Below are 25,101 nucleotides of genomic sequence, written 5' to 3'. Positions count from 1 at the left end.
GACTGTGTCTGCATTCGAGTAACACACAAGAACCGTATCACTTGTATTTTAACATAATTTGCATTTTCTACCTCAGCGATAATGTGAAATGGCGCGTCAATTATGTAGAGCTAAGCTCTAGCACTTTCTCTCACAGAGAATATCCCAGCAGATGACATATATTTTGTCGTCTGGCTACCCTATAGCAAATGGCGGCAAGCAAGCACCACCGCATTCTGTGGAAAGCTCGGGGTCGCAACTGGATTGTTTGCTCAGAACTGGCCGACATCGACAACATTTTCCCAGCTGCTTCCTCAGCTTGAGAGGAGAAACGGGAGAGCGATCAGAAATAGGATTCCCTCCTGTTCCAAGCTACGCTCCGCCGCGAGCCAGTATGCAAGGAAAGCTCGCAACGGCAGAGCCGAAGACGGTTCCGCGCCTTTCTGTTCCCCATTGCTTGGCGATCTGCCATTACGTGACTGTTTCGTACACTGCGGTGAAGTTATGGCATAGGAAGACCGAACCTGTGCCGCTGGGAAGCAACCACGTAATTTCAACATCGTGGAGTTGGGTGAGAGGGAGCGCACGCGCTGGTGTGCGTCGCAGTGGGCAATGCCACTGGACGCCATTGTCTATTGTTCCGTTGTTGTCTGGAGCGCGTTGTTATCTGGAACTATTATGGGATATTAGCTGCAGTGAGCTGGGGGCATGAAGAAGATTCTGTGTCCTCGAAGATAAGAGCGCAAAGTACTCGCTGCTTAACTATATCCATTTTGCCATTAGAGAGGGCTGTTTAACAGATCTCGAGTCTGCAGGTACTCGCAAGGCATAACATAAGAATTTTCTTCGTAAAATGGGTTTACTTGCCCGGATTCCTCACTTGTGTTGTAGTGTGTCTGACTGAACCCCAAGAACATGCACGGCCCAAAGGATGTCTCCTTAGTGCCATCTTATCCTCGTCCTTTAATGTGTGCCCAGAACTTCAGAACTCCAACTTCTCTAGAACTTCCCATGACACTGGCAGATTGTCCACGAAGAGTCATTAAGGTACACCCTGTACCCCTCCCTGCGGGTAGCTAGTGGGACGATAAGTACTACTCTGTTCAGTTTACCTCCTCAGATTCCCCAAATATTGAGCGACTATTTTTGTTTTGTCGGTCGATCCTATGGCCCGACTCACATTTGTTTGACATACGTAAATAGCAGTTCTGTGTAAAATTCTCGGCCTCCAAAAACGATGACCTGTTTTGACTATTTCCTCGTTTAAAGCCCACACTGACTTGACTTGACTTTCTTGTTACTATCACTGCTGACTGCACTTATTATCATAGTATGGGACTACCTGTATGATCAATGTCCTGTTATGACTATTTGTTGTTTACAGCTATAAACTGAATTTTTTATGACTGTGACTGCTCTATGCACTACTATGGGTTATTATGGGACTACCTGCATGATTTTTGTCCTGTTATGACCATTTCCTTGTTTACAACTATAAATGGACTTTTTGTGACTATGAGTACTGTTTGAACTACCATGGTATAATTTAAGATAACTGGATGGTTTACGACCTGTTATGACTATCTCCCGGTTTGTAACTACAAATTTTCTATGACTGTGCCTACCCTCTGCATTAGTATGGGATGGTATGGGACTACCTGCATGATTTGTTGCCAGTTATGACCATTTCCTTGTATGGGCCTAAAAATTGACTTTTTATGATTATGCCTTTTCTACGCACTACTGTGAGATGATATTGGACTACTTGCAATATTTATGACCAGTTATGATTACTTCCTCGTATGCAGCTCTAAGTGTACTTTTTGTGACTAACACAGGTAAATGCAATACTACGCAACAGTCTGGGACAACCTGCATGATCTATGCCATATTTCTTGTTTACAGCTATAAACTGAAATTTTATGACTATGACTGCTCTACGCACTATATGGGTTCGTACGGGACTACCTGCCTTATTTTTTGCCTGTTTCCTTGTTTACAACTATAAATGGACTTTTTTATGACGATGTGTAGTATTTCAACTACCATGGTATAATTTAGGATAACCGGACGGTTTATGACCTGTTATGACTATTTCCTGGTTTGTAGCTGCAAATTGATTTTTGTGAATACGACTATTTTTTGCAAAACAAAGGGATAGTATAAGACTACTTTCATAATATATGACGTGTTGTTACAATTCCCTGGTTTACTGCTACGAATTGTATTTTTGTGACTGTGACTACTCTGTGCACTACAATCAGATAAAACAACTGTATTTTGAGGTGATGAATGGGGAATTTCATCGCAAGAGGCGATACTCTACCACATTGCTGGTGATGATGTGATGAATGAAATAATGAGCCCCTTTACAATAAGGATCGAAATCACATTGTGCGCAGAAAGGTAAAAAGAGCTTTGAGCGCAGAGCGTTGATGGGCTGGACTCGGCCAGGAATAGTATGAGACTGCCTGCACGATTTTTGACATGTTATGACTGTTGCATGTTCCCAGCTTCAAATGAACTCTTTACAAATACGACTAGTACGTCTCGTACTCTAATAAGACAATATAAGATTGTCTGATTTATGACCTGTTATGACGATTTCCTGGTTTATAGCTACATGGACCCTTATAATTACGACTACTCCTTACACCCTGATGAGATTGTATAAGGCTGCCTTCAGGATAACGCATTCCATTTGAGAATTCAAGATCAGGGCCCACGTCATTTTAACATAGAAGGCCTTTGACGCGCATAGAGATGAATGAAGCGATATATTATAGGGCAGCATGAAGAGCATTATAAAGACCTGATGACCAGGATGCGATACTGTGATGTGTCTGTCATTGCTGACCAACTTACATTTGGAAAGAGACCCGAAAAAGAAGGGGCTTTTACGGTGAATGTTATATTTCAATTGTTCTTGTTCCCAGACAACTTGAAGCTTGTGTTGTGTTTTTGTGTTTGTATTTTCTAGCTTCAGAGCAGTTACTTTGGAGGTAGTTCACGGTAGGTTCAGCAAGTCCCATACTATTGCTCCCCTAGTAGTGCACGTAGTAGCAGTGTCAGAAAAAGTCCATTGAGAGGCATAAACAAGGAAATACTCATGCCGTGTCATATATGATGCAGGTAGTCCCATACTACCCCATTGTAGCGCAAGAGTAGTCTTAGTAATAAAAATTCAAATTATAGCCATAAAGAAGGAAATAGTCAAAATTGGCCATAAACGATGCAGATAGTCCATACGGTAGTCAAAACAGGTAAGAAATCATGCCGGTATTATGCCGGGAGCTCCATACCATCCCATAGCGGTCATCCCATAGAAAGTCAATTTATAGCAATAAACAAGGAAATAGTCGTAACAGGTCATAAATCATGCAGGTAGTCCCGTAGCATTCCATAGTACTGCATAGAGTAGGCATAGTTATAAAATGTGAGTTTACAGTCGTAAACCAAGAAATAATCATATCAGATAATCGATTATGCAGGTAGTCCCATACTATCACATAGAAGTGCATTGATTCATAGAGCATTAGTACATAGAGTGCAGCAGGATATTGATAGTCAGAAAAAGGCAGTGCATAGTTGTAAACAAGAAAATAATCAAAACAGGTCACAAATCATACAGGTTGTCCCACGCTGTCGCGTTGTATTGAAAAGAATTATGAAAAGGTAACGCGATAATTTAGGATTAAATACCACGCCATAGGGACTAAAATTGGTAGCATGAAAATAAAATTTGACAGACGGATTAAATCCCCCTGTATAAGAATTAGGAGAGGCTGCGTAAGGATTAAATCCAGCGGAACAACGATTAAAAATGACGCCGTAAGGATTAAATTCCACGGTATAAAGATTAAATTCCGCGGTATAAGGGTTAAATACGAAGTGAATATCTGCAGTACCTTTCGAGCTGCGTTTATTTCTCTCTACTTTCTTTTAAAGCGCCGCTTTCATTGTCCGTTATGGAAAGGACCAGAAACGAACAGCTAGACTTCATGCGGCAGCTTACCAAGATGAATGGAAGCAGTAAAGCAGAAGTTATCGGGACTGCGTGTAGTTTCGTACCATTTAGAGTCACAAAAGAACACTGTCATCCCAGGGATGGAACAACCCAGGGAAAAGAGGGATCATGTCACTGTCATCTGACTGTCATCCCAGGGATATCCAAGAGCATCTGCACGGACAGGGGTGCCGTCCCTAGGAACGTCAAATCTGATCCTCAAATCATTCTCATCGTGTTATTGTGCAGGCTATCCGTTATGCTATTATTGACCCCAGACCCTCATTGAGGACAATTTTAGGACAGTGTTATGACACATCAGGGGACGAACACGTGTTTCACTTTTACCTTATTTGTTTCTTGCACGCGCTCAAACACGATAAATGGTACTAGTGACTCTAGTACCATTTATCGTGTTTGAGCGCGTGCTTCCCATTAAACTAACTTTCGCAACTAACGTTCTTCCCATCACTTGTGCTCATTATTAGCCAAATCCTATAAGCACACGCAAACAAAAGAGGAAACGCAACACGAGCGCATGGAGGGCAAGGTAACGGGCTCTGTCAACAAAGAGCTCGTATCCGATATCGGGAACTGTGATCAGGCCTTTGTCCTCCTGTGGTTGCAAAACGTACGTAGGACCGTTGTTAGGAGGCGACGCGCGCCCCATTTAACAGGATCTTCCCTCGTCTTCGGCTCGCGCACTTGTAAACGGGCTGTGCTGCTTGGGCAAATGGATATGCGGTACAGGAGACAAAGCAGTAGCGATGCCAATTGCAGCTCCAACTTTCGAAGGTGTATGCAATGTAGAGTAAGGGGTAAAAATACAACTTACGAGGTAAAGCTGCTTCTACAGTGGCTACCGTCGGTTTGGGCGAACACGAAAGAAGGGACGAAGAACGACTCAGAAATCGGATGGTTGGATGCTCCTACGCTGTACCTTCGCAGCGTTTTTAGTCATACACGATTGTACAAAATAAATTCGCCGAAAATACGGGGAAATGAGCCATTGGCTTCGTCTCTTTTTTGACGGCTGGCTGTTTGAGCGCAAAGCTGCGAAGAAAGGAGGTTACATTGACGCCACACGAGGGGGGAACGGATTACAAGCCGAGAGTGACCTCATTTTTTATAAGATAGCTCTGATTCCCGCATTCACTGCACATGTTTGTTCAGGGGGTAAGCCTTGTAACCCTTTCCCCCCTCGCGAGTCATGTCAATGTAACATCCTTTCTTCGCAGCTTTGCGCTCAAACAACCAGCCGTCAAAAAAGAGGCGGAGCCAAGAGCCGATTTCCACAGATTTTCGGCGAATTTATTTCGGCAATTGCCGTTGCATTGCGAGTAGGATTACGTGCTATACTGAGTAAAATGACCACGGGGAACCCATTTCCGCAAAGAAAACGTCAGGTTGCCTAGAGCAATTTCAGAGTTCAATTCAAGAAATTAACTTTCGTCAATTGAAATGAAATAAAAATGTTACCAATAGGTGGCAGAGCATAGGTGGCAGGTGGTTATTGGCAGAAAAAATTCCTTGACCGCATGTCTCTCCGGGGCCTACGTTTTTTACTATGAATTTCTATCATGGCTGGTGGACTACCCTGTATACGCCGATGTACGGTATAACAGGAACGACGTATTCTCGTTCTCACCGTTGCAAACGTGTCACGCCAGGCTACCCTTAAAAAAAACGTGCCCTAACAGTTTGTATTTCAGTATATGTTCTATCCAGTAGTGCAAGAATGCCCAAGTGGCCTCCCTCCGGGAACGCCCAACTGTTGGCGATACACAGGCTGATGGGGTGCAGCGTTGTATACTTGTGGGCAGTATTGTTACACTTCAGAAATATCTAATGTTGTTCTGGCCCTGGTTTTAAATAAAATGTGGAATGAGAACAGTGTACAGACTTGTACTAGAGCCCGAACACGTAGCACGGTGTTTCGAAGGAGCAACCAGGCGTGCAGTATTTTGACCTCCAGGATACATCCACGAAATTAATCGTGTGGATATCTCCTGGATATCAAAACAGGGTTGAAGTGCATCTCCTGCGGATATTAATTAGACGTGGGATGGGTGCTCACAAAACTCCAGTGGATATCCAGAATCTTATATCCAGTGGACGCTCCTTGAACGTAGATGGCTCATGTTGCCCCTAGACGTTACCAGTTATTCAACTTCCAGTGGCAGCGAACACAGGCAACGCAAACACATTTCACCAAATAGCATGTGTAAACTTGATGTAAACATTTGTTCCTCGGTGCAGTTACACTGAAAAAATGGCCAGGAAGCAAGCGAGCTGGTGAAGATTACGCATAATGTAAAACCCGAGACTAGGGAGCACTAGGGAGACTTCGTGTTGTGTCTGGCCCCTCGTGTTCTCTTGTCTCGTGGTTTTAGATTATGCGGCAGTTACACTGGTTTCGTCGCTTGTTGACCATTTTTGCCGGCGGAATTCTATCTGGTTCCTGGGATTCGCCACGTATTAGCCGCACCTGCGTTGTATTAGTCAGGCAGTCGTGCGCCTCATATGGGGTATGTCAACCGTTGTGGAGCACTGTCGTTCCCGACAACAACGAACGTACGAGATCTACGAATATCTTGACTGTACTCTTTCCATGTGCTTCCCTAAAGTTCACAAATACCTAGCCGCTATGCTTTCATTGCGCATGGCTCTCATCAGCCTTGTGTTCTTCGCTTACACCCTTGTCTAAGATATCTCGATATTGCGTCGCTCTGAAACCGATTATAGACATTGTGCAAACTAATGTGTGCGTATAATGTTCTCACAGGCTATTCAGCACGAGGTGGAGTATGTAAAGAGAACAACGTGGCCATCGGACCGGAAAAGCCGGGAACCTTCCTTGGGATACTTGCGGCCGCCCGATTACTTGCGAGATTGTAGGTATCACTTCTGGCTTCTGTTAGATAGAGGCAATATGGAAAGATCATTTAAAAGAGTGCTCTTCATAATTCCTGACGGCTTCAAAATATCGATGCCGCGCTCGTTGACGTTACAACTACGGCCGCCGTATTGCTGAAGACTTTTTGAGATAAGCAGCGCATTATTGCAACAGTCGGAGTGTGCCTAGGCGGTGTCGTCGTACTTAAAGCCCTTCTTGACCATTAGCGCCTGCGAACTGCAGCACAACCTGAACCTTTCCGAACATGACCTCATAGTAATCACTGAATGGTGCCCTGAAGAGGGTCATGCGTCGATGCAACAAGCTCTACTTCAATAAACAAATGAATTATGAGTTTGCGTCTCCGTACTACTACTTCACAGCTGTTTCGGCCTATTGAACTGTTTTCAGCAGTGTGCAGATAGGCAACGTTTGAGTGGGTGGTGCCAGGAACTCGCGTGGAGCGCGATGTTCCGCCATCAGAGTGACTGCCTCACCAGTGAATGCCCTGTTCGAAGCTAGTGAGTACATATAGAAAAAGAAAGTCGTAAGTTCTTTGGCGGCACGTGGTGTAGGAGTTTACAAGTACTCAAACGTCGTCGCACCCCGCGTTCCCCCACATTCCCCCAGGGCGTCAGTTGTGAGGTTGCCCACCTCTGTGTGGCCGACAACGGCGAGTCCTTTCACCAGCACCACCACGACCACCACCGGCAATTGTTCTGGTTTTACATCGTGAGCACTGCGCAGGTATGCAGCGCTTGTGGGAACCGCGCCACACAAATCCCGGGTGATTGATTCTTAACCGCTGTAACCCAGAAGGAGACAAAACACAACAGCTAACAAAGAATGAACAATCCCAGTAAATCATAAATGCCCCTGGGATGACTGCAAGACATCCTTACCAGGATATGTGGACTACCTGTGGACGTCCGCAATCCTCCCAATGAGGTCAGAGTGGACATCCCATGGATGTTAAAACAAGCATCCATATCATGTCACTGGGATGTCTTTCAGAGACATGATCTGGTACCTCGTTGGGACGTTTTTTATGTTATGCTAGGTGTATATACTTTGAGCAATATCATGGTGCAAATATGTGGTTCAGCTTCAACGTCTATTGTTGCACTGACTGAGTACAGTAAGACAGCTTTTCATAAAAATACTCTCGACTATTATGAATCAAAAGTAAGATAGCAAACTACAAGAGTACCACAGCAGCGAGGAGCTTATACATATGCTGGGTTTATAAGCATTTTTAGAAGAATGAAGAAAAAAATATGCAGGTTGTGTAGAGAACAATGTTAAGCCACATTGTACTACATAGCATGTAACCAGAGTGGCAGAGGCACTGTCGTGGTAACACACGTTTATGGGTGTGTTCCCTATTGACGAGTGGTATCAGGTTTGATGTGATTGGGGACACTGTCTTGATGCTCATGTTAACACGTGGTGCTGCTCTGATACTAATATTAACAGAACTGTTCAGGCTCATGTTAACACTAGAGCCTCGCTGATGCTGATGCTAACATGAGGGCTGCCTTAATGCTGATGCGGCACAATAGTTGCATTGACGCTGGTTATGGCAGTCTTGAAAATGCTGCTGTGTGGCCAGCAACGGCAAGCTATGCACCGCCCGTCCCCGTCGCTGTCTACATGCTTTCTGAAATGTTCTGCGAAGTAAGACGCTCATGTCTGGGGAGATGAGAACCCGCAAAAACCCACGCGAAACAGTAGATATAGTCGCAAGAAATCACTTTATTCACCACTCACGAGTAAGTACCTCTGAAAGCATCCCCATTCATCATCAACACATCTGAGCATTCGTCTCACCAAGGCACAAAATTCGCAATGATCGGACAATGAACAGCAATGAAAAAAAGCACATAGATTCTCACTTCCGGTCCAACTTGTCTATCTCAAAGCATTTGCGAATCTTGTAATGACGTGCATGAGTCTCCGCCACACTGAACACAATGCTTGCGTCTTTCTTCCTGGTGCACGTTGCGCCATACACGCCTAATCTGCAAGAAATATCTTTTCATAAAACACGATGACAACATAGCCGTGTGCAGTAGGTGTCAAGACACATACACACCGTCTGGATCTTCCCGAAGACGTGGATGTAATTTTTCTTCAAGTGGGATCTATTGATGTCGCTGATACCTCGATCTTCACGTGTTTGGAACGCTTCGACGTGCTCTTGTCTCACATTCATTCTTCCCACCCACATGTTTTTGTGGTCTTGTCAAGTATCCCGCCTTGTCTTCCCTCGATGTACGTCCCCGTGGACCAACGAGCTTTCATCGGAGAGACCAACCTCAAGATTCGACTAATTAACCAACACTTCTGGTATCTTTCAATCGTGAACGAACGGATTGGGTCTATCCGCCATAACCGTTTTGAGCAGTGCCCGTTTGAATTCCTCGCTTTGGATGGCCATCACCTCGACTTTCAAGGAGCCAAAGTCCTCGCTTCCCACTACAGAAGTTGCATTAGGCTGCACTTCCCGCCTGCATCTTTCCCCGTAAAGAGCACTCATCTTTTAACGTTAATCCCCAGGATTTCCCACCATTGGACCAGTCCTCCACCTCTTCGGCACATGTGACCCAGGTCACACACACACCCTCCCATCCTAGTCCACCTGTATCCTCGGCGTCAGCAAGCGCCGTTTCCTCTCGTCGTTCACGTAAGCATCACCCCCCTCTACGATACACCAACTTCGCACCACGAGACTCTTCCGTGGCCTCGTCCAGAGCTTCGGTCGACTCAACTTCCAGGCCGAAGTCGGCAACCCCGCACCGGACTGTCCATTCCGCTGCCCCTGTTACTTATGCCTCGACCGTCAGGACCAACAAACTACACAAGCATCAAAAGAAGCGTAAGACAGACTCTTGCTGACAACCACTGGACTGTACCCCGTCTTCTGTGTTTCTCAAGGCCCGTAAGTTGTTTGATAAAAAGGCTAGGTTTATGTCACATTTCCATTTCTACTCTGATTGCATTGCACAAAAAGTTGTTCCCAGGGGCCAAAGGCTTCAACTGTTCGCTACTTTTGATTTCCATTCCCCTCGTAGCTCCAGAACATGGTGTGATACTTTGACACGTGCGTCTATAGACCTAATCAGAATTCTGCGATCAGAGAGCTCCCTAAAAATTAATGATATTGACAACCAGCTTCGACAACTTGCTCATTCCCTAACAGCCAGCGAGATTGAAGCACTTGAATTGTTCGCATCTCACAAATTGTCTGAATTACAACATGTTAAGCATAAAAAGCCCAACGTGACCACATTAATCTAACAAATATCAGCAATATTAACATATCCAGTGTCTTGTCTGAATCTCCATCCGCTCCTATTGCCAACGCTAAGGATGTTGTGTTCAATCTGTCTAGTTCCACCTTAGACCAAACGGAAATCAATGTACTCTCTAAAGGATTAAGCTTCGTCCCTACCCCGCCACCAATTGACGAGTTTGATATTCTTAACGATCTACAAAATTTAGGCAGAAGAATGCACCTACGAACATTCTTTCACGGTAACGAACAGATAGGTCTACCTCTTTTCAAAAAACCTTTCATTTGGACCCCGGACCCTTCCAAAACTAGCCATCAAATTGATAATTACATCAAAGCAGTCTTTAATGACATGAAACGCACACTAACGTCTTCAAATAACAATATAAGTTATTTGCAATTTGTCAAAATCAGAAATAATTGTATTGAAAAATCTTAAATCTCGGAATGATATCATTATTAGGCCCGCTGACAAAGGCGGCGGCTTCGTTGTTATGAATACCTCAGACTACATTAGTGAGGCCAACAAGCACCTGGTTAACCCTTCGTTCTACATACCCCTTGACCAAGACCCTACGGCATCGTTTTGTAAAATTATCAACAAAAGTATTACCGAGCTCCTTGACAAAAACCTGATCCCACGCAACATTGCAGACTTCATCAAACCAAAGAACTGCACACCTGGTTCCTTCTACCTCCTCATCAAAGTACATAAAGAGAACAACCCTGGCCGACCGATAATTTCAGGCATCAACACACCGACTGAAAACATATCCCTTCTTGTTGACCACTGCACAAAACACATTCCGTTGCTTCGTCCATCATACGCCAAGGACACCAATGATTTCCTAGTCAAAATTAACTCGTTAAACGACCAGTTTATGGGCTTTAGTAACATGACTCTCGTTACCATGGACGTTGCATCACTATACACCAATATACCACATGACGAAGGTCTTAGCGCCGTGGAATCTTACCTCTCTTCCTTCCCTTCTGAGATCCTCCAAACTTCCGCCATTATTTACATTCTTCAACTCGTTCTCCAATATAATAACTTTACTTTTAATGACAACCATTTTGTCCAAGTGCAAGGTGCAGCTATGGGATCACGTGTATCCCCGAATTATGCAAATATTTTTATGGGGCAATTCGAACAGAAAGCACTGGACTCTTTCCCGACGAAACCTTTAGTTTTTCTTAGATACACCGATGATATTTTTGTTATTTGGTCTAGCGATGAAGATTCACTGCGCTCGTTTGTTGAACAGTTTAACTCTGTTCATGATACAATCAAATTCTCTTGTAACCATTCTAACACCTCGGTAAATTTCCTCGGTGTTAATATATCTATACAATCTGGCAAACTTATTACCGACCTCTACAAGAAGCCAACTGATAAACGTCAATACCTACACTTCCAAAGCCACCACCCAAATTTCCAAAAAAGGAATATACCGTACGGCCAATTTACACGCCTTAAGCGCATATGCTCTAACGAAAACGATTTTCTTGAACGCGCTAGAGAAATGTCAGTTGACTTTCAGAAACGCAATTATTCGCCGAAACTGATAGAGAACGCCCTATTAAAATGTAGTTTTTTGCAGAGAGATACATTGCTCTCCCACCAGCCTATTAAACAGCGCGATGATATCGCTTTCGTCACCGTCTAGAACAAAACATTGAACAACGCTAGATCCATTTTTGAACGTCATCTGAACATACTGCACAGCGATGAAAAACTTAAAGCTATTTTCCCAACTGCTCCAGTTGTAACTTTCCGCAGATCTCGCAGTATTCGCAACATCCTCACCTCCTCCCGCTTAGTGAGACAGCAACCCAATTTTTCATTGATTTCATTCATGAATTTATGAAATGACATGTTTAACAGCGTGTTTAATTGCAAGGACAGCAACCCGGTTGCTCTCCTTGCAATTAAACACGCTGTTAAACATGTCATTTCATAAATCCATGTACGTCTATCTCTAGTAACGCTAATTCCTTTATATTCAAGATACGACACTCTTTACATTGCAATTCATTTAATTTATGCTATCTGATTATGTGCAAAAAATGCAACGTCCAATATATTGGTGAAACATCAAATTCCATGCGAGAAAGATTTTATGGCCACAAATCTGACATAATTAATAATCGCCCCACCCCTGTCTCTGTCTCTGTACACTTTAATATATCGGGACATGACTTTAATACTCATCTATCAATTGTTCTCCTTGAATCCGGACATACAAATGACATAAAACGAAAAAATCGCGAATCCTACTACATCTCTAAATTTTGCTCCCTTCAGCCACACGGGTTAAACATATACGCTGGCCCGTTACAGTTGTTCAAGTTTTAATTATGCTTCAAGTGGGTCGTCCTTCCGTTATCGAAGAAGTGTGGATGTTGGGGGTGGATGTATTCGCGGGCCGGGGGGGTGGGGGTGGCAGCGCGGCCGGCTGGGGACCGCGGAGCGACCTTGAGCCTTCCCCGAAACCCCTTGTTACAGGGAGCATCGGAAGGGTCGCCTTGCGTTTTTCCGCTGTCCGCGCTGTGAACTATCCCCTGTTATGTGTCTGTGACACAGGACCCTGGGCTGTATTTTTTGGTCTTGTCCGGTCTGCTTCGCTTTTTGTTTATTTTACTTATTGTTTTTTCAACTCCCTCAGCTAGATAAGTGTCTTCGATTGTGTTTTTGCTTGTCTATTTCCCTTTCTCCCTCCCTTTCTACTGGTATATATACGTCCGGTTGTACGGCTACTCTTTAACCTGAAGAAGTGCAGACTCGGCACGAAAGCCTCGTTCATCTTAATTGTAATAAAGTGTTCCTACCCGTTTTTCCTTCACTCAGTGTAATCCCTGTCGTTGGTCAGATTGCCTGCAAATGGAGTGAAATCTACAATGACAATGCATATGGCATAGCCGAACATATTATTTCACAGTTATATTGATTACACACCTTACCTGGTGAAAATCCTGATGGTGAAGAGCGATTTTGGCTTCAGATACAGGTCTGCTGTGGGTTTGCAGAAACATTTCCCCTTACGGGCTCTTTCTTAGATGGGTCGCTAGAACGACAGCATAAACTGGGAACGACAGTACACACCCTCTAATAGCTGCAGACTTAGCGGAACAATAATTTGCTCGAGATCATGCGCTCCACTCGTCGCGATGAGAAATGTCCGTTAGAGCCAAAGCAAAGCGAACCAGCGCCATGCGAACAAAACTGCGCATGCGCGACTGACAGCGCTGGCTGGTGGCATGGTGAACAGCCAAGGACGCGGGAGTTCGTGTTGGCATACAGTCAATGCAGCCATCGCGGCCCAAGAAGCAAAAATAGGAAACTGTACATAATAATTTTTGTCAATTTAAACTGAAAAATATTGTATCGGGCACGTGCCTGGTATCATATCTAATTCCACTGAAGTAACAGTCACCCCACATTACGTCCAGAGCAGAATGTCAAAATATAATCCTCAGGATGTAATACAATTGACAGCCTTTGTGACACTACCTATGGATGTCCTAATGATGTTTGAATTGGACGAGGACGTCTGGACCAGATGAGGACGTCCATGGCCTTTTTATGGTTTATTGGGATGTTTGTTGCTTACATGTCAACGTAACGCCGTTTCTCAGCAGCCGAGCGTGAGCGTGAAACTGAGCGCGAAACATACGATTCTGCTGCATGCTTTTGCTGTAAAGAGAAGTTACGCTAGATGCCGTCTCTGCGTGAAAACATGTATTCTTACATATATAATAGTACAGTAGTGGCAGATACAACGCTGAAAGTTGTTTCAAATGTTTTGTATAAGTGTGAATATTCACCAATCAGTTGAAACTCGCTAGCAGAGCATAGAAGACTACCAGAATAGAAACTTGATTCAGCACTTACATGTTTTGAAAGCATACCGTCCATCACCAACACACACAACATAAATCGATAATGAGTAAATTCATAGGAATCTATATCATAATAATTCATAATTCATATCATAATTCATAGGGATATATAAAACATTCTTCAAACACTGAATGCCACGGCGATCGTGCTCTTCTTTGCTTGGTAGGTGATTCGCGATGACTCGTCCAGCTAGCCTTCCTTGCGGGAAATTTAACAGCATCCAACTTCGGTAACATTCCGTTATAACCACCTGCTGACAAATGCCGGCGCCCCTATGCCAGGCGTGTCGTAGGAGCATAACATGCAAGACATACAGTTTCAAAAGAGGCTGGAACAGCAGTATGTCACTGTGGATGGGCGGCAAAATATATTACATACCGTTGCACACAGCGCAGTTGGTAACAGTGTGACTGCCCATCTCGCGGTCCTCCCATCGGCGGTCGTAATGCTATTAGCCGGGGTAACAACGTGTGAAACGGCGTAGAAAGAAAAAGGGAATGCTTGACACATCGACTACATACTTTAGAAACGGGTAAAATCCTCAAAATGAAGTCCGAATGACGCCAACTGCTCGTGAGCCACTGCGGGGCATGGCGCACGTCCGAACACTTCGACATTTCGCAGCAGACTGACTAATTCGTTGGCGAGTGGCGAAAGCGCCGCACTTACGTCTACTTACTGCAATGTTGTACGGAATGCAGAAACAATGGCTTAAAGTAAAAGGTGTAATACGAAGTTACCACAGCACACGCACTTTTGCGAATATGTTCACAAACACTTCAAATGAACGCGAACTATTTTCAACGCTCTCGAGCCGCAATGTGGTGCGGCACGGAAACGTGTTACAACGCGCCCTCTTAGAACTCGGCCAGCGGCAACATCGGCGGACGGCCTGCTCATTTGATTTGTTTGGAATAAATTTTAATTTCAGATTTCATTCAGTTTTGCCTTGCAGTATTTTTCGATGCGATGCGTATTCTGAAATTACACTTGTTCGAAATGGACAGGTTCCTCGATTTAGTTCATTTTCGACACCGACGAACGGCGCGATGTACCTAATGATGTTCTTAATTAATTTCAGAGTGATGATGTACCGTTCCCATCACGCCATTACGCTAGTTCTTTCAGCATCTGCGTTCTCACTTATTGTATTGGGGGCCATGCAATATTTTGAATCCCATTGAATCCACCGGACAGCAGTTTCTCATTAATACACATTAGGATCCTCCAACTGGCTTCTCATTCCTTCTATTGGCGCAGTCTGTAATACAGAATATGTTGGATCCCATTAAATCAATTGGAAGTCAGAGTTTCTCATTGACGACCATTAAGCGAATTCGGTAAATTGGTTCTTATGATGTGCTCTTCGCCACACAACACGGCAGAGCCCGGTTTTGCGAAGGCAGTTTCCTTGCTTAGCTTCGAATTCAGTCAATGAGAAACACGTTGAACACTTTCACACGTTGAACGAATTCGCAGTCTAATTTGTCATTGAATCTCATTAAAATTGCGAGGAGAAGTCAACGAGAACACGTCTACTACGTATTTCCAGCATACGCATACGCTTCTTTAACGTGTGTGTAATCGCGCCTTACTTCTCGGCGTCGGAGACTTCAACGTGGACGTTTCACTGGCCAAGAACACCACTTTCCTCAGTGATATGTCCGAACAAGTGGACCTCCCGTTGTGCACGAACATCCGCCAACCCACAACTAGATATGGCTCATGCATAGACGAGGTGTTCCAGAACAGCCCCATCGCTCAAGGGGTACTATCACGCTTAAAGGAGTACACAGGGCCATAAAAAAAATAATTCAGATTAAGACGTCTGATGAAAGTGTGCGTCATTTTACCGCATACCGCGAAAGGTTTTGATGTGTGCAATTTGTTTCCCAGAAACAAACTCACATCAACATGGCTCCGCGCTTTCACCCTTAACTCGCCACTCCAGGTATAATGAGGATGAGAAGGTATGATGCCACGTTACCGATGACGGTATAAGGAGAACGCGTTCTGGTTCGCCGCTCAGTGGGGGTCAGCGCCTTGTTCCTTTGCCGGCGTAAACCAGTTTTGCCAGTTCTCCCGGAGAATTTGGGATAGAAGGAGCGGCCGAATCATTACCAAGCCAGGAGAAAGGCTTTTCAGAACCCCGTACAGCCGAGTAGCAGAAGACAGCGGAGTAGCAGACAACATTTCTCTAGACCAATCAGCGAGCGTTCTCCTTATAGCGTCAGCGCGAGGTTCTAGGCAGATCATAGGCAAGGTACTGCTCTTCACCACCATTGCGCACGGTCGCGTTTTGCGGCGATTTCTGCGATAATTATGACTCTGTTGTGTCTTACTGAACTACTTAACAGTTTTATAGGAAGAAAATAGGGTGTTAAAAATGACTTTTGTGCTACTTTAAATCAATTTGTCAGAACAATTTCATCCGGCCTCATTTCACCAAACACACAACTGACGCTGAATTTCGCGATACACGAGTCGTAGTCGTCGTGTATTATTTTTCCTGGCAGCTAACATCACACGTCACAGTGAACTTTAGGGCTCTCTTCGTGGAAGGCTCGAGCTGAGAGCGAACTACATGAGTCATGTTGTCATCCAACGTGATGTCATGCAGACGCCGGCAGTTCGGAAACGGGATCTCACTTTGATGAGTCAGGACGGTGTCACAGGCAGTTCCGCATTGAAAATGATTGTCGATTACCAGTGTGCGAGCCTCCCTCCATAGTTACACTTACACTGCGATGACCGAACAGGAAACTGCAGGGATGAGACACCTTGCGTGGCTTTAAACGGACGGTCGCATCCGGAAACCCATCTACTAAACCGGTACCACTAGCACAGTGTTTTCCTCTCTCCCTTCTGTACTCGTTTGCAGTACTAGTTTACCTCGATGCATTCAAAGCAACCGTTATGCAGTGCCACTATGTTGGGAATCAGCCGGCAGTCTAACAATCTACACAGGCAACGTTCTGCATCCCAAAAGTGCTTAGATGTTAAATAAGCGAATTTGAAAGATCGGCGCTGCCTCCGCTGCGGCCGAAGCTCCGGCGGCGTGACGTTACTCCCTAGGAGGAGGAGTGTGGGGCTATGCTCTGAGGAGGAAAGTCGCCTTCCAGACGCCCCGTAACTGAATATGAAGCCCTCACGACCGCGGCATTCCTTTTCTCAAGGTCGCGCTTTCATTGGCTCTGAAGGAGTGACGTTTTTTCTCCAGAGAGAGAATTCCGGCAAACTCTCAAAGTCCGGCGTCTGATCTTGTCATGCATTCTGTCGAATAACAGCCAAACTGCGTCAGTATTTTGTGTGGTATTTTCTGTACCGTGGTAAGGGTCCAGGGACAATAAAATGACACTATTGTTTCGAAATGGACTGGAATGCACGTGACCGTCCCTTTAATGCGACTTGCATATCCGAACAAATTTTCACGTGAGGAACATGTTCTGCCGCCAAAACTGGGCGCTCAAACGTGTGAAATGATATCCTTAGTACGTAGTCACCATCTAAGAATTCCGAGATCACCGTCCGCAAACACCTGGATAGTTCTACTGTAGCACCGCTAGTCCAAAGAACCGTCAGTTTGCTTCGCGATGTCAATTGGTCGTAGACGCTGTGTACAACGGAAACGACTCAGTGCGAGTGGGCCGTTCGAACGAAAACGCGCTCCCCCTGACTCTTAATTTCTTAATGCGAACGCGTGACACTCGGATCAGTCGTTTCGTTTCAGCGAAAGCGATTTACTAAAACTCCCTATTCATTATATTTCAGATTGGGATCTGATTATGATGTAAGGAGGAGTGGTGCAAACGCAAATATCCCGGACTGCCAACAAGCCAGAAAACACATAATGTCGTACTATGAAGACTCCCCAGACTCCCACACATTCTCTTGGTGTTCAAAGTCCGAGATGGAAGCTACACTCAAGCAAGTCAATTGGATGATATAGCTGTGATAGTTTCACTAACAACAACAACTTTATTACGGGATGATGACGGGGGTTCACTTTACTCCACCCAATTCCGTGTGGTAAAGTGAACAATGTGCTGCAGAAAGAAAAGTATGGCATAGAGTTCTGCAGCTGTGGATGAAGTTTGATGCGAAAGGCGACGTCGTTCGACTGCGGCTTTGAATGGGATGACGAATGCCGACGGGAACTTGCCATTTCGAGATGCGCCATCGGTGTATGAAGCAGCAGAGGTAGAAACCTTCGCGTCTACTAGAGCATAACAATTCGCTCGAATGACTTGAGGGGGAACCTGATCTAGCTGCGGTCCTGGAGGTCCGGAGTGCGTGCGAAGGTGGGTTGCACAGGCAGAGACTAGGGGGCGTTCGGTGGTGTGACATCGTTAGGTATGAAGCCAGTGCGAGCCTGGCGTGTCCTCTGCGCTACGCGATGGAAATCACTTTCAAGACGGTATCGAATTTTCCTGAGAAGTGGGTGACGGGGAATGTGCGCACGCAAACGTAGGAAGTGTGGAGCCGTTTCCCGCTCACGGAGGACCTCCACCGGGAGTTCACCAGCTTCAGCTACCACCTGCCGTGTTTCTGCCATTCTTAGAACTCCTAGGTAGCGACGAAGGCTTCGGGCGAACAGGATCCGAAGGGTATTTAACGATGTTGTAGAAACCCTGTGCAAGACTGGAAGGCTGTGAAGTACAGTCGCGCTCGCCAAAGCCGCGTGAACGGCTAGAAGGGAGTTTGACCACAGCCCCAGCCGAAGCCTGAAAGATGCTGAATGGCAGGGAGCTATCGCTGCACACTAAAGTGGCGAGCCCAGCGCAGGTTCGAGTACAGGACCACACCAAGGAAACGATAGAAACACAAAGGGTCGATCTTCTTTGCTCCGACCCAAAGAGGGGTAAGGTAGAAATGAACATTTTGTACGGCTTGTTGCAAACGGCGCTGAATGGCTGGTCGTGACTTGCCTACTGTCCAAAGAGCAACGTTATCGGCATGCACGGAGAATGCTAGCCCATGGAAATCAGCTAATGGTCATCCGGGGGGAGGATGTTATGTGGCGCGGGGTGCCGGGGATACACGCGAACTATTGTTCGCACTGGACATTCTTTCTTTCTGTCGTGCATAGTTGACACGTACTAAACGGCTTCGTAGGTATTTTCACTGAAGTACATGACAATATGGAGCCATGCAATAAAACAATAACTTTAGTTGCATTTCCTTGTACGGGACACGGCTACTACGTTGGGAGCCTCGTGGATATTTGTGAAAGTACAAGTGTCATGGTGTGTGCTGGAAAATTACTAAGAAAACACGATCGATAGGATCCGAACTACTCGAAATGCTTGCCGTCAGGCCTCATTTCGGGGTTTTTTGCTCTCTATAATCTGCGGTGAGCGACGAGTAAAGTAGACGGCGGTAGAACAGATCCAACTGGTGGCTAATGCCGTTCAGTAGCAAAACCAGAACTTGCCTAACCTTTGAAGTGGTTGAGCTGCCCTTACCTCTGAGGAAGGCACCTGTAGAGTGTGGCATGCTCAAATGATTATACGAAATAAAGCACTATAGAAAGACGAAATCAAAACGATACGAAAATAAATGCGAAATAAATCAATACAAAATACGAAATAAGGCTCTATACGGTTGACATCCCCGCAGGCCTATTGTTTCTGATAGCAATACTCCAAGAGAAAGACTCTCGAAATTCCTGGACCACTATTTAAATCATATTTCGACCACACTGCCATCCCATGTACAAGACAGACCACACCTCCTCAGGATAATCAGAGATATAAACAACACGCGTACATTTGGTAGGGACATAATACTCGCTACGCTAGAAGTGGCATCACTCTATATACTGACATCCCACACAACGACTGAATCACAGCCCTCTGCAATACCCTTCCTAGAACTAACACCAGATAAGACACGGAAACCATCCTCGCTCTAATGGGCTTCGTCCTTGAATTGAACTACTTCGAGTTCAATGGCGAATACCACCTACAAGTACGTGGTACGAGTATGGGCATACCTGTTGCACCCACGTACGCAAATATCTTCATGGGGTTCCTAGAAAACAAAGTTCTTAGCGCCCTCGCACTTAAACCCACTATATACCTTCGATACGTCCATGATATACTTATAATATGGGAACACAAGGACCATTAATTTCAAAAGTTCGCAGACCTACTGAACAGCGCACATAACACTATAAAGTTCACATCACAACACTCAACTCACTCAATCAACTTTCTCGACACCATAATATCACTAGACAACGGCAACCTCATCACAACCCTGCACAAAAGCCAACTGAGAAATATCTTTACTTTAAGAGTCACCACCCGCGCCACTATAAGGTTGGAATTCGTAATGGCCAGAATGTAGGACTGCAGAATTTGTTCAAACGACACAGATTAAGCTGAGAAGAAGATTGACGAACTCTACTGTACACTTGCTCAAAGGGAGTACCCAGACTCCCTTGGTCAGCTCCCTAGTCCCTAGTCCCCAGTCCCTAGCAGACTCGTTGGTCAACGCAAAAATCAACAAAGCGAACATTCAGTACAGTGATACACGCCCCTGCAACCTCCTGCGCTGCTAAACATGCAAGCACGTTCAACACGCTAACTCCATCAAAAGCACCAATTACACCCACTCCATTAACCACACATTCACATGTACAAGCTCCAATGTCATATACTGCATTGAATGCGGCTACTGCTCTATGCAATACATTGGTGAAACCTGCCAACAAATGAAGAACCGCCTTACCGGACACAGAACCGACACCTCCAACAAACTCCCCGAAACAGTCGCCGAACACTTTAACGTTCCTGGTCACAAATTTGACACCATTAAACTATATATTCTAGAAACCGTGTTCAGATCCATACGTGACAGACGTGATAAGGAGTCTTATCTCATATACAAGCTCCACACCATTCGCCCGTTCGGTATCAAGAAATCGCAAGTCACCGTAGAAGCACTTTACCAATAAAGTACGCCCATACCTTTTCTTTTCTATCCCCTATATCATCTCTTATGCCCGCATACCCGTACTCGGTACCCGCCTTGCTACCTGAGACATGTCCCATTTTTCATGCTTGATGCCAAGACTGACCCTGCGATAATGTCTGGCTCCTTCGCTATTCGGGACACCTGCATTCGCCGATCTGCAAAAATCCAGCGTTACAATTTCCGGCACATTTTTTAGGAGTGCCTCCCGCAGTACATCCAGTGTACGCGTCTTCTGTGATCGACACTCTTCCCCACTTCAACTGATTTATCCGAAATTTCACTTTGTAATATAAAGGAGAAGACCCTCCGTAAACTGCCACCGTGCATTCGACTATCTCCGTTGGCTTCATACCCTGTTGGGTAAGAATTACAACTGATATACAACAATATACAACTGATCATTTCTCTAAATCAAGCAGCTTCTTTCTTTTTCAGATTTATCACAACCGCTTCCCCTTGACACGCTGTCATGCTACTGAGTGTAGGGAAAAATGGTCCCGCGCGAGACTTCATGTGTCGGAAAATGTGGAAAAACAGAGGGAGCAGAGTGGCTTTAGATGTATCTATTCGCGAATTCTGGTACTCATTCCGTGGCAACATGGACCAGAGCTCGGACATTGCTAATTTGGTGCCCACGCTGGATCACGTGCAATTTGTACGGTCCTCTTCATCCTTCTGATTTGTGGCAGTTTTTATCTGAGGTGAACGGTTAACTTGTTTGCATACATTCGTTTATAATGTATATAAGCTCCTACTGCGCAGCAACTGATGCCAGACCTTCGGGTGCATACTTCATCATTGGTGATCAAAATAGACTATGAAACTCAGCGTGTAAATGCACACTCCTTTTTAATCGTATACACAGCTCTAGGGACGCAGAACCGCAACGGAAATGTTCGTCATAAAAAAAAAAACCGGTTGCCCTTATCTGTATCCGTTCTATTTCGGTCACTGTGGTAATTACTTCGGAAAACTGCATGACTGAATCAGTAATCGAAAGCTGCAACGCTTTTGAAGAAAAAAGGTTCTGTCATTCAATGATTGCCTTGAATGAAACCATAAGACTTGCATTGCTATCACCGCCAGCAACTTCATTTGAATTCTTCATTTGAATTGTTGAATTGTATTGATCTGATGAGCATAGTTGAAAATGCACTTATTCTAGGGCACTCTACTCTGTTATCTTAACTCTGGCATTTCGCTATATCTCCACTATAGGGTTGTCACATACGCCCACAGCAGGAGCCTTAGTGCAGTGCGTTCATTACTAAGGAGACGCGCAAGGAGGTTTTTAATGCGTGCATAACATGACCTGCACGATTTGAATATAATTATTGGAATTGGAAAACAAATCAATTTCTCCATCAGATGAAAATCTGTCTTTGCCTCTCTACACCTTCACATTAGGCAGAGTGGTCCTGTCGTCCTGTCAATTTTTTTTCGTACCAACATATGTTGACGCCTAGTCGTTAGGAAGTCCATTGGGATACGAAATAGCATGAAAACATCTGATAGTTGTTTTTTAAAAAGTAATATTCAAGAATGACCATTTCAAGCACTGCACATCCTCGCAATTTTCAGCGCACATAGTGCAGTGAAAACGAAAATCACTTCAGAGAAGTCTGGACTTCATTTCCGCGTTTCCGCGCACACCTGCCGCGGCCGGTTCGTGACGAGCGCAGCGAGGGCGGACAGCGGAGCTTCGTTCCTTCCTGGATTCATATTACATTTCAGATAGTCAAGTTCTGGTTCATAAGGTTTATTACGAATCAAAGTTCAAGTATCAATTTACACAGACAGGAGTTACGCTCCGAAGGTCGGCATGAGCGTTGGCATACGCGCAAACATAAATGGAAAGCACGTACGGCCCTTAATTGGTGACAAAGAAAAAAAAGGGGAAAAAGTCCAATAGTTGAAGGCTGCGTTCCTCCATGCACTCTAGGTTACACGCCGATGGGAGTCATCATAGCGGTGCTTGGACGCAGCCTGGCTGTCAAAAGTGTGGCGGCGCGTGTGCTAGCGGTACTCTTCTCTTCTGAGTTAGGGAATCTGACTGCACCACTTTGTCATCAAGCATTTGGCATTGCAGCGCGACCACACTTATCTTGTTTGTGCAAAATTTCCCAGGATTATCACATAAGTCAGCTTCTATATTGCTGTTTTCTGTCCCTTACAACAGCCTTCTTAAAAAGTAACCGGAAAAGCAACAAACGCATCATAGTATGCCCCATTTTTTCTTTCAATCATCATCATCATCATCATAGTGTCACGTGTGTTCGTGCTTTTTTTAATTTTCTGCCGTAGTATTTTTTCTTGTTCAAGTACATGCACGCTTCTAATGAAAACCAAGTACGTTATTTGTAACGACCGGGGATGTAATACGGGACAAAGTAGACAATATTACCTGGAACAATCTTGGTAAAGCAACAAAATGCACTATTAGGGTCAGTACATCGAACTACTGAAGAGAAATCATAAGAAACAAGGTGATGATAGCGCCAAACGTAACCAAGTCTCTTCAGCCCTAGCCAGGGAGGGTCAGGAGACAGGGAATGAGCTCGAATACGTGGCAGAAATACAGACAAAGAAGGGGAATGGTAGTCATCAATAGAGACAAGAGGTGAGAGAGCACGCTCCACAGACACGGTAAAATTGGAGATGCATCCCAAGCAGCACACAATATTGGACCCATATTGGCTGGTCATTGGCGATACGGGTCCAATATGGGACCCGTTTTGCCCACGTACATCCCGTACAGACTGAAAATGCAGAAAATGGTACGTACTCGTGTTGTAAAAACGCCCCAGCAGCACGGCAGCCTTGGACGTTGAAGTGTGTGAGGTGCCCAATTCAATTACCTCGTTTCATTGAACAACTTCCCGTAGCTGATATATATTGTTTGAAACAGTCAACCTGCGTGGCGATCCCACTGTAACACTTACTGCAACTCAAAATATCCACTTTCCACTTGCTTTCAACAGCCGGCATCTTGCTTCGTCATTCCAATGCCAATCGGTCGGACCGACTGAGAGCGTGGTCGCTTGGGCGGAATCGCGCGTCCTACAACAGATGCGTATGCGCGGCACTCGAATCGGTCGTTTCATACGGGTTAAAATGTCGCTCGTTCCACTAATGAGACCTGGATTCCGTCAGAACAAATAAAAAAATGTTTCATAGGCACCTCTCAGGCAACTCTTCGAGGGGACGCCCGAAGCCACCCAAGCGGCGAGGAGGTGCGAAACCACACTGAAGGCTAATCCGCTAACGCTTTTCTACAGTACGCAACTTGCTGTTGATTTTTTTTGCGACTTTTGCAATGACCAGTACGTTTCGGGCACCCCAGATCCGTGTGGCTCATATTAACGCGTCGTTGGAAGCTCGGAGAAGCAAGGGATTGTTTCCCTGCCCGGCTGTACAAGCGCGGCCGCAGGCAACGTAAATATATTTTGCGCGCCAACGTAGCATGAGCTATGCTGCATATTCTACTCATGTAACATCCGTGTCCTGTTTTACAGTAAATGTGAACGTCTTCATTTATGCAACCTGAATGTCATTTATTTTACTACATTGTATAGGAAGCATCCAGGTGAAACTTCTGTACACACGTCAGCTGCTGTGCATGATGCTTGCAACCGTTTTCATCGCAGCAAAAAATAACTGGCGTTGAAAACAATAAGGCGCCACTTTGGCAAATCTGTGAGAGACGCATATTCGTGCCGAATGACGAATATAGACAGTTCCGCACAATGTTTACATTTGCGGCCGCTCACGCTTTACACTCGCAGTGTCCCTTCATCACACGTAAGTTGGATACACACATGCGTTTTTTGAACGCGTTTCGCGTTCGCGGCGCGCGAAACGCGAGCTGCAGAGCGTTTCCAGCCACTTTTCGAGAACCGCTCCGTGCTGCAGCTTCGGAGGGCAGAAACGCGAACGCTTTTCATCCAGCCAATCGGAGCGTTCGGAGAGGTGGAGGTGGCTTTCTTCTGGCGCCGGCGGGCAACGGCTGGCCTCCCGATACCGCGCTGGGATCTTTTGTC

At 45.2% G+C, this 25,101-nt stretch overlaps 1 protein-coding gene across 2 annotated transcripts in view; it reads left to right on the top strand.

Moving 5' to 3' along the window:
* LOC135373806 (uncharacterized) overlaps positions 1-25,101 on the top strand; it is an 87,810-nt gene that overhangs the window by 54,197 nt on the left and 8,512 nt on the right. For both annotated transcript variants that reach the window (XM_064606880.1, XM_064606875.1), the window contains exons 7-8: positions 6,771-6,879; positions 17,852-18,007. In XM_064606880.1, the coding sequence (XP_064462950.1) occupies positions 6,771-6,879; positions 17,852-18,007 (265 nt within the window). The remainder of the gene's footprint in view (positions 1-6,770; positions 6,880-17,851; positions 18,008-25,101) is intronic.

This window comes from Ornithodoros turicata, chromosome 1, assembly GCF_037126465.1.
Source record: "Ornithodoros turicata isolate Travis chromosome 1, ASM3712646v1, whole genome shotgun sequence".
Taxonomy (NCBI): domain Eukaryota; kingdom Metazoa; phylum Arthropoda; class Arachnida; order Ixodida; family Argasidae; genus Ornithodoros; species Ornithodoros turicata.
This window is presented reverse-complemented; position numbering and strand designations above follow the sequence as displayed.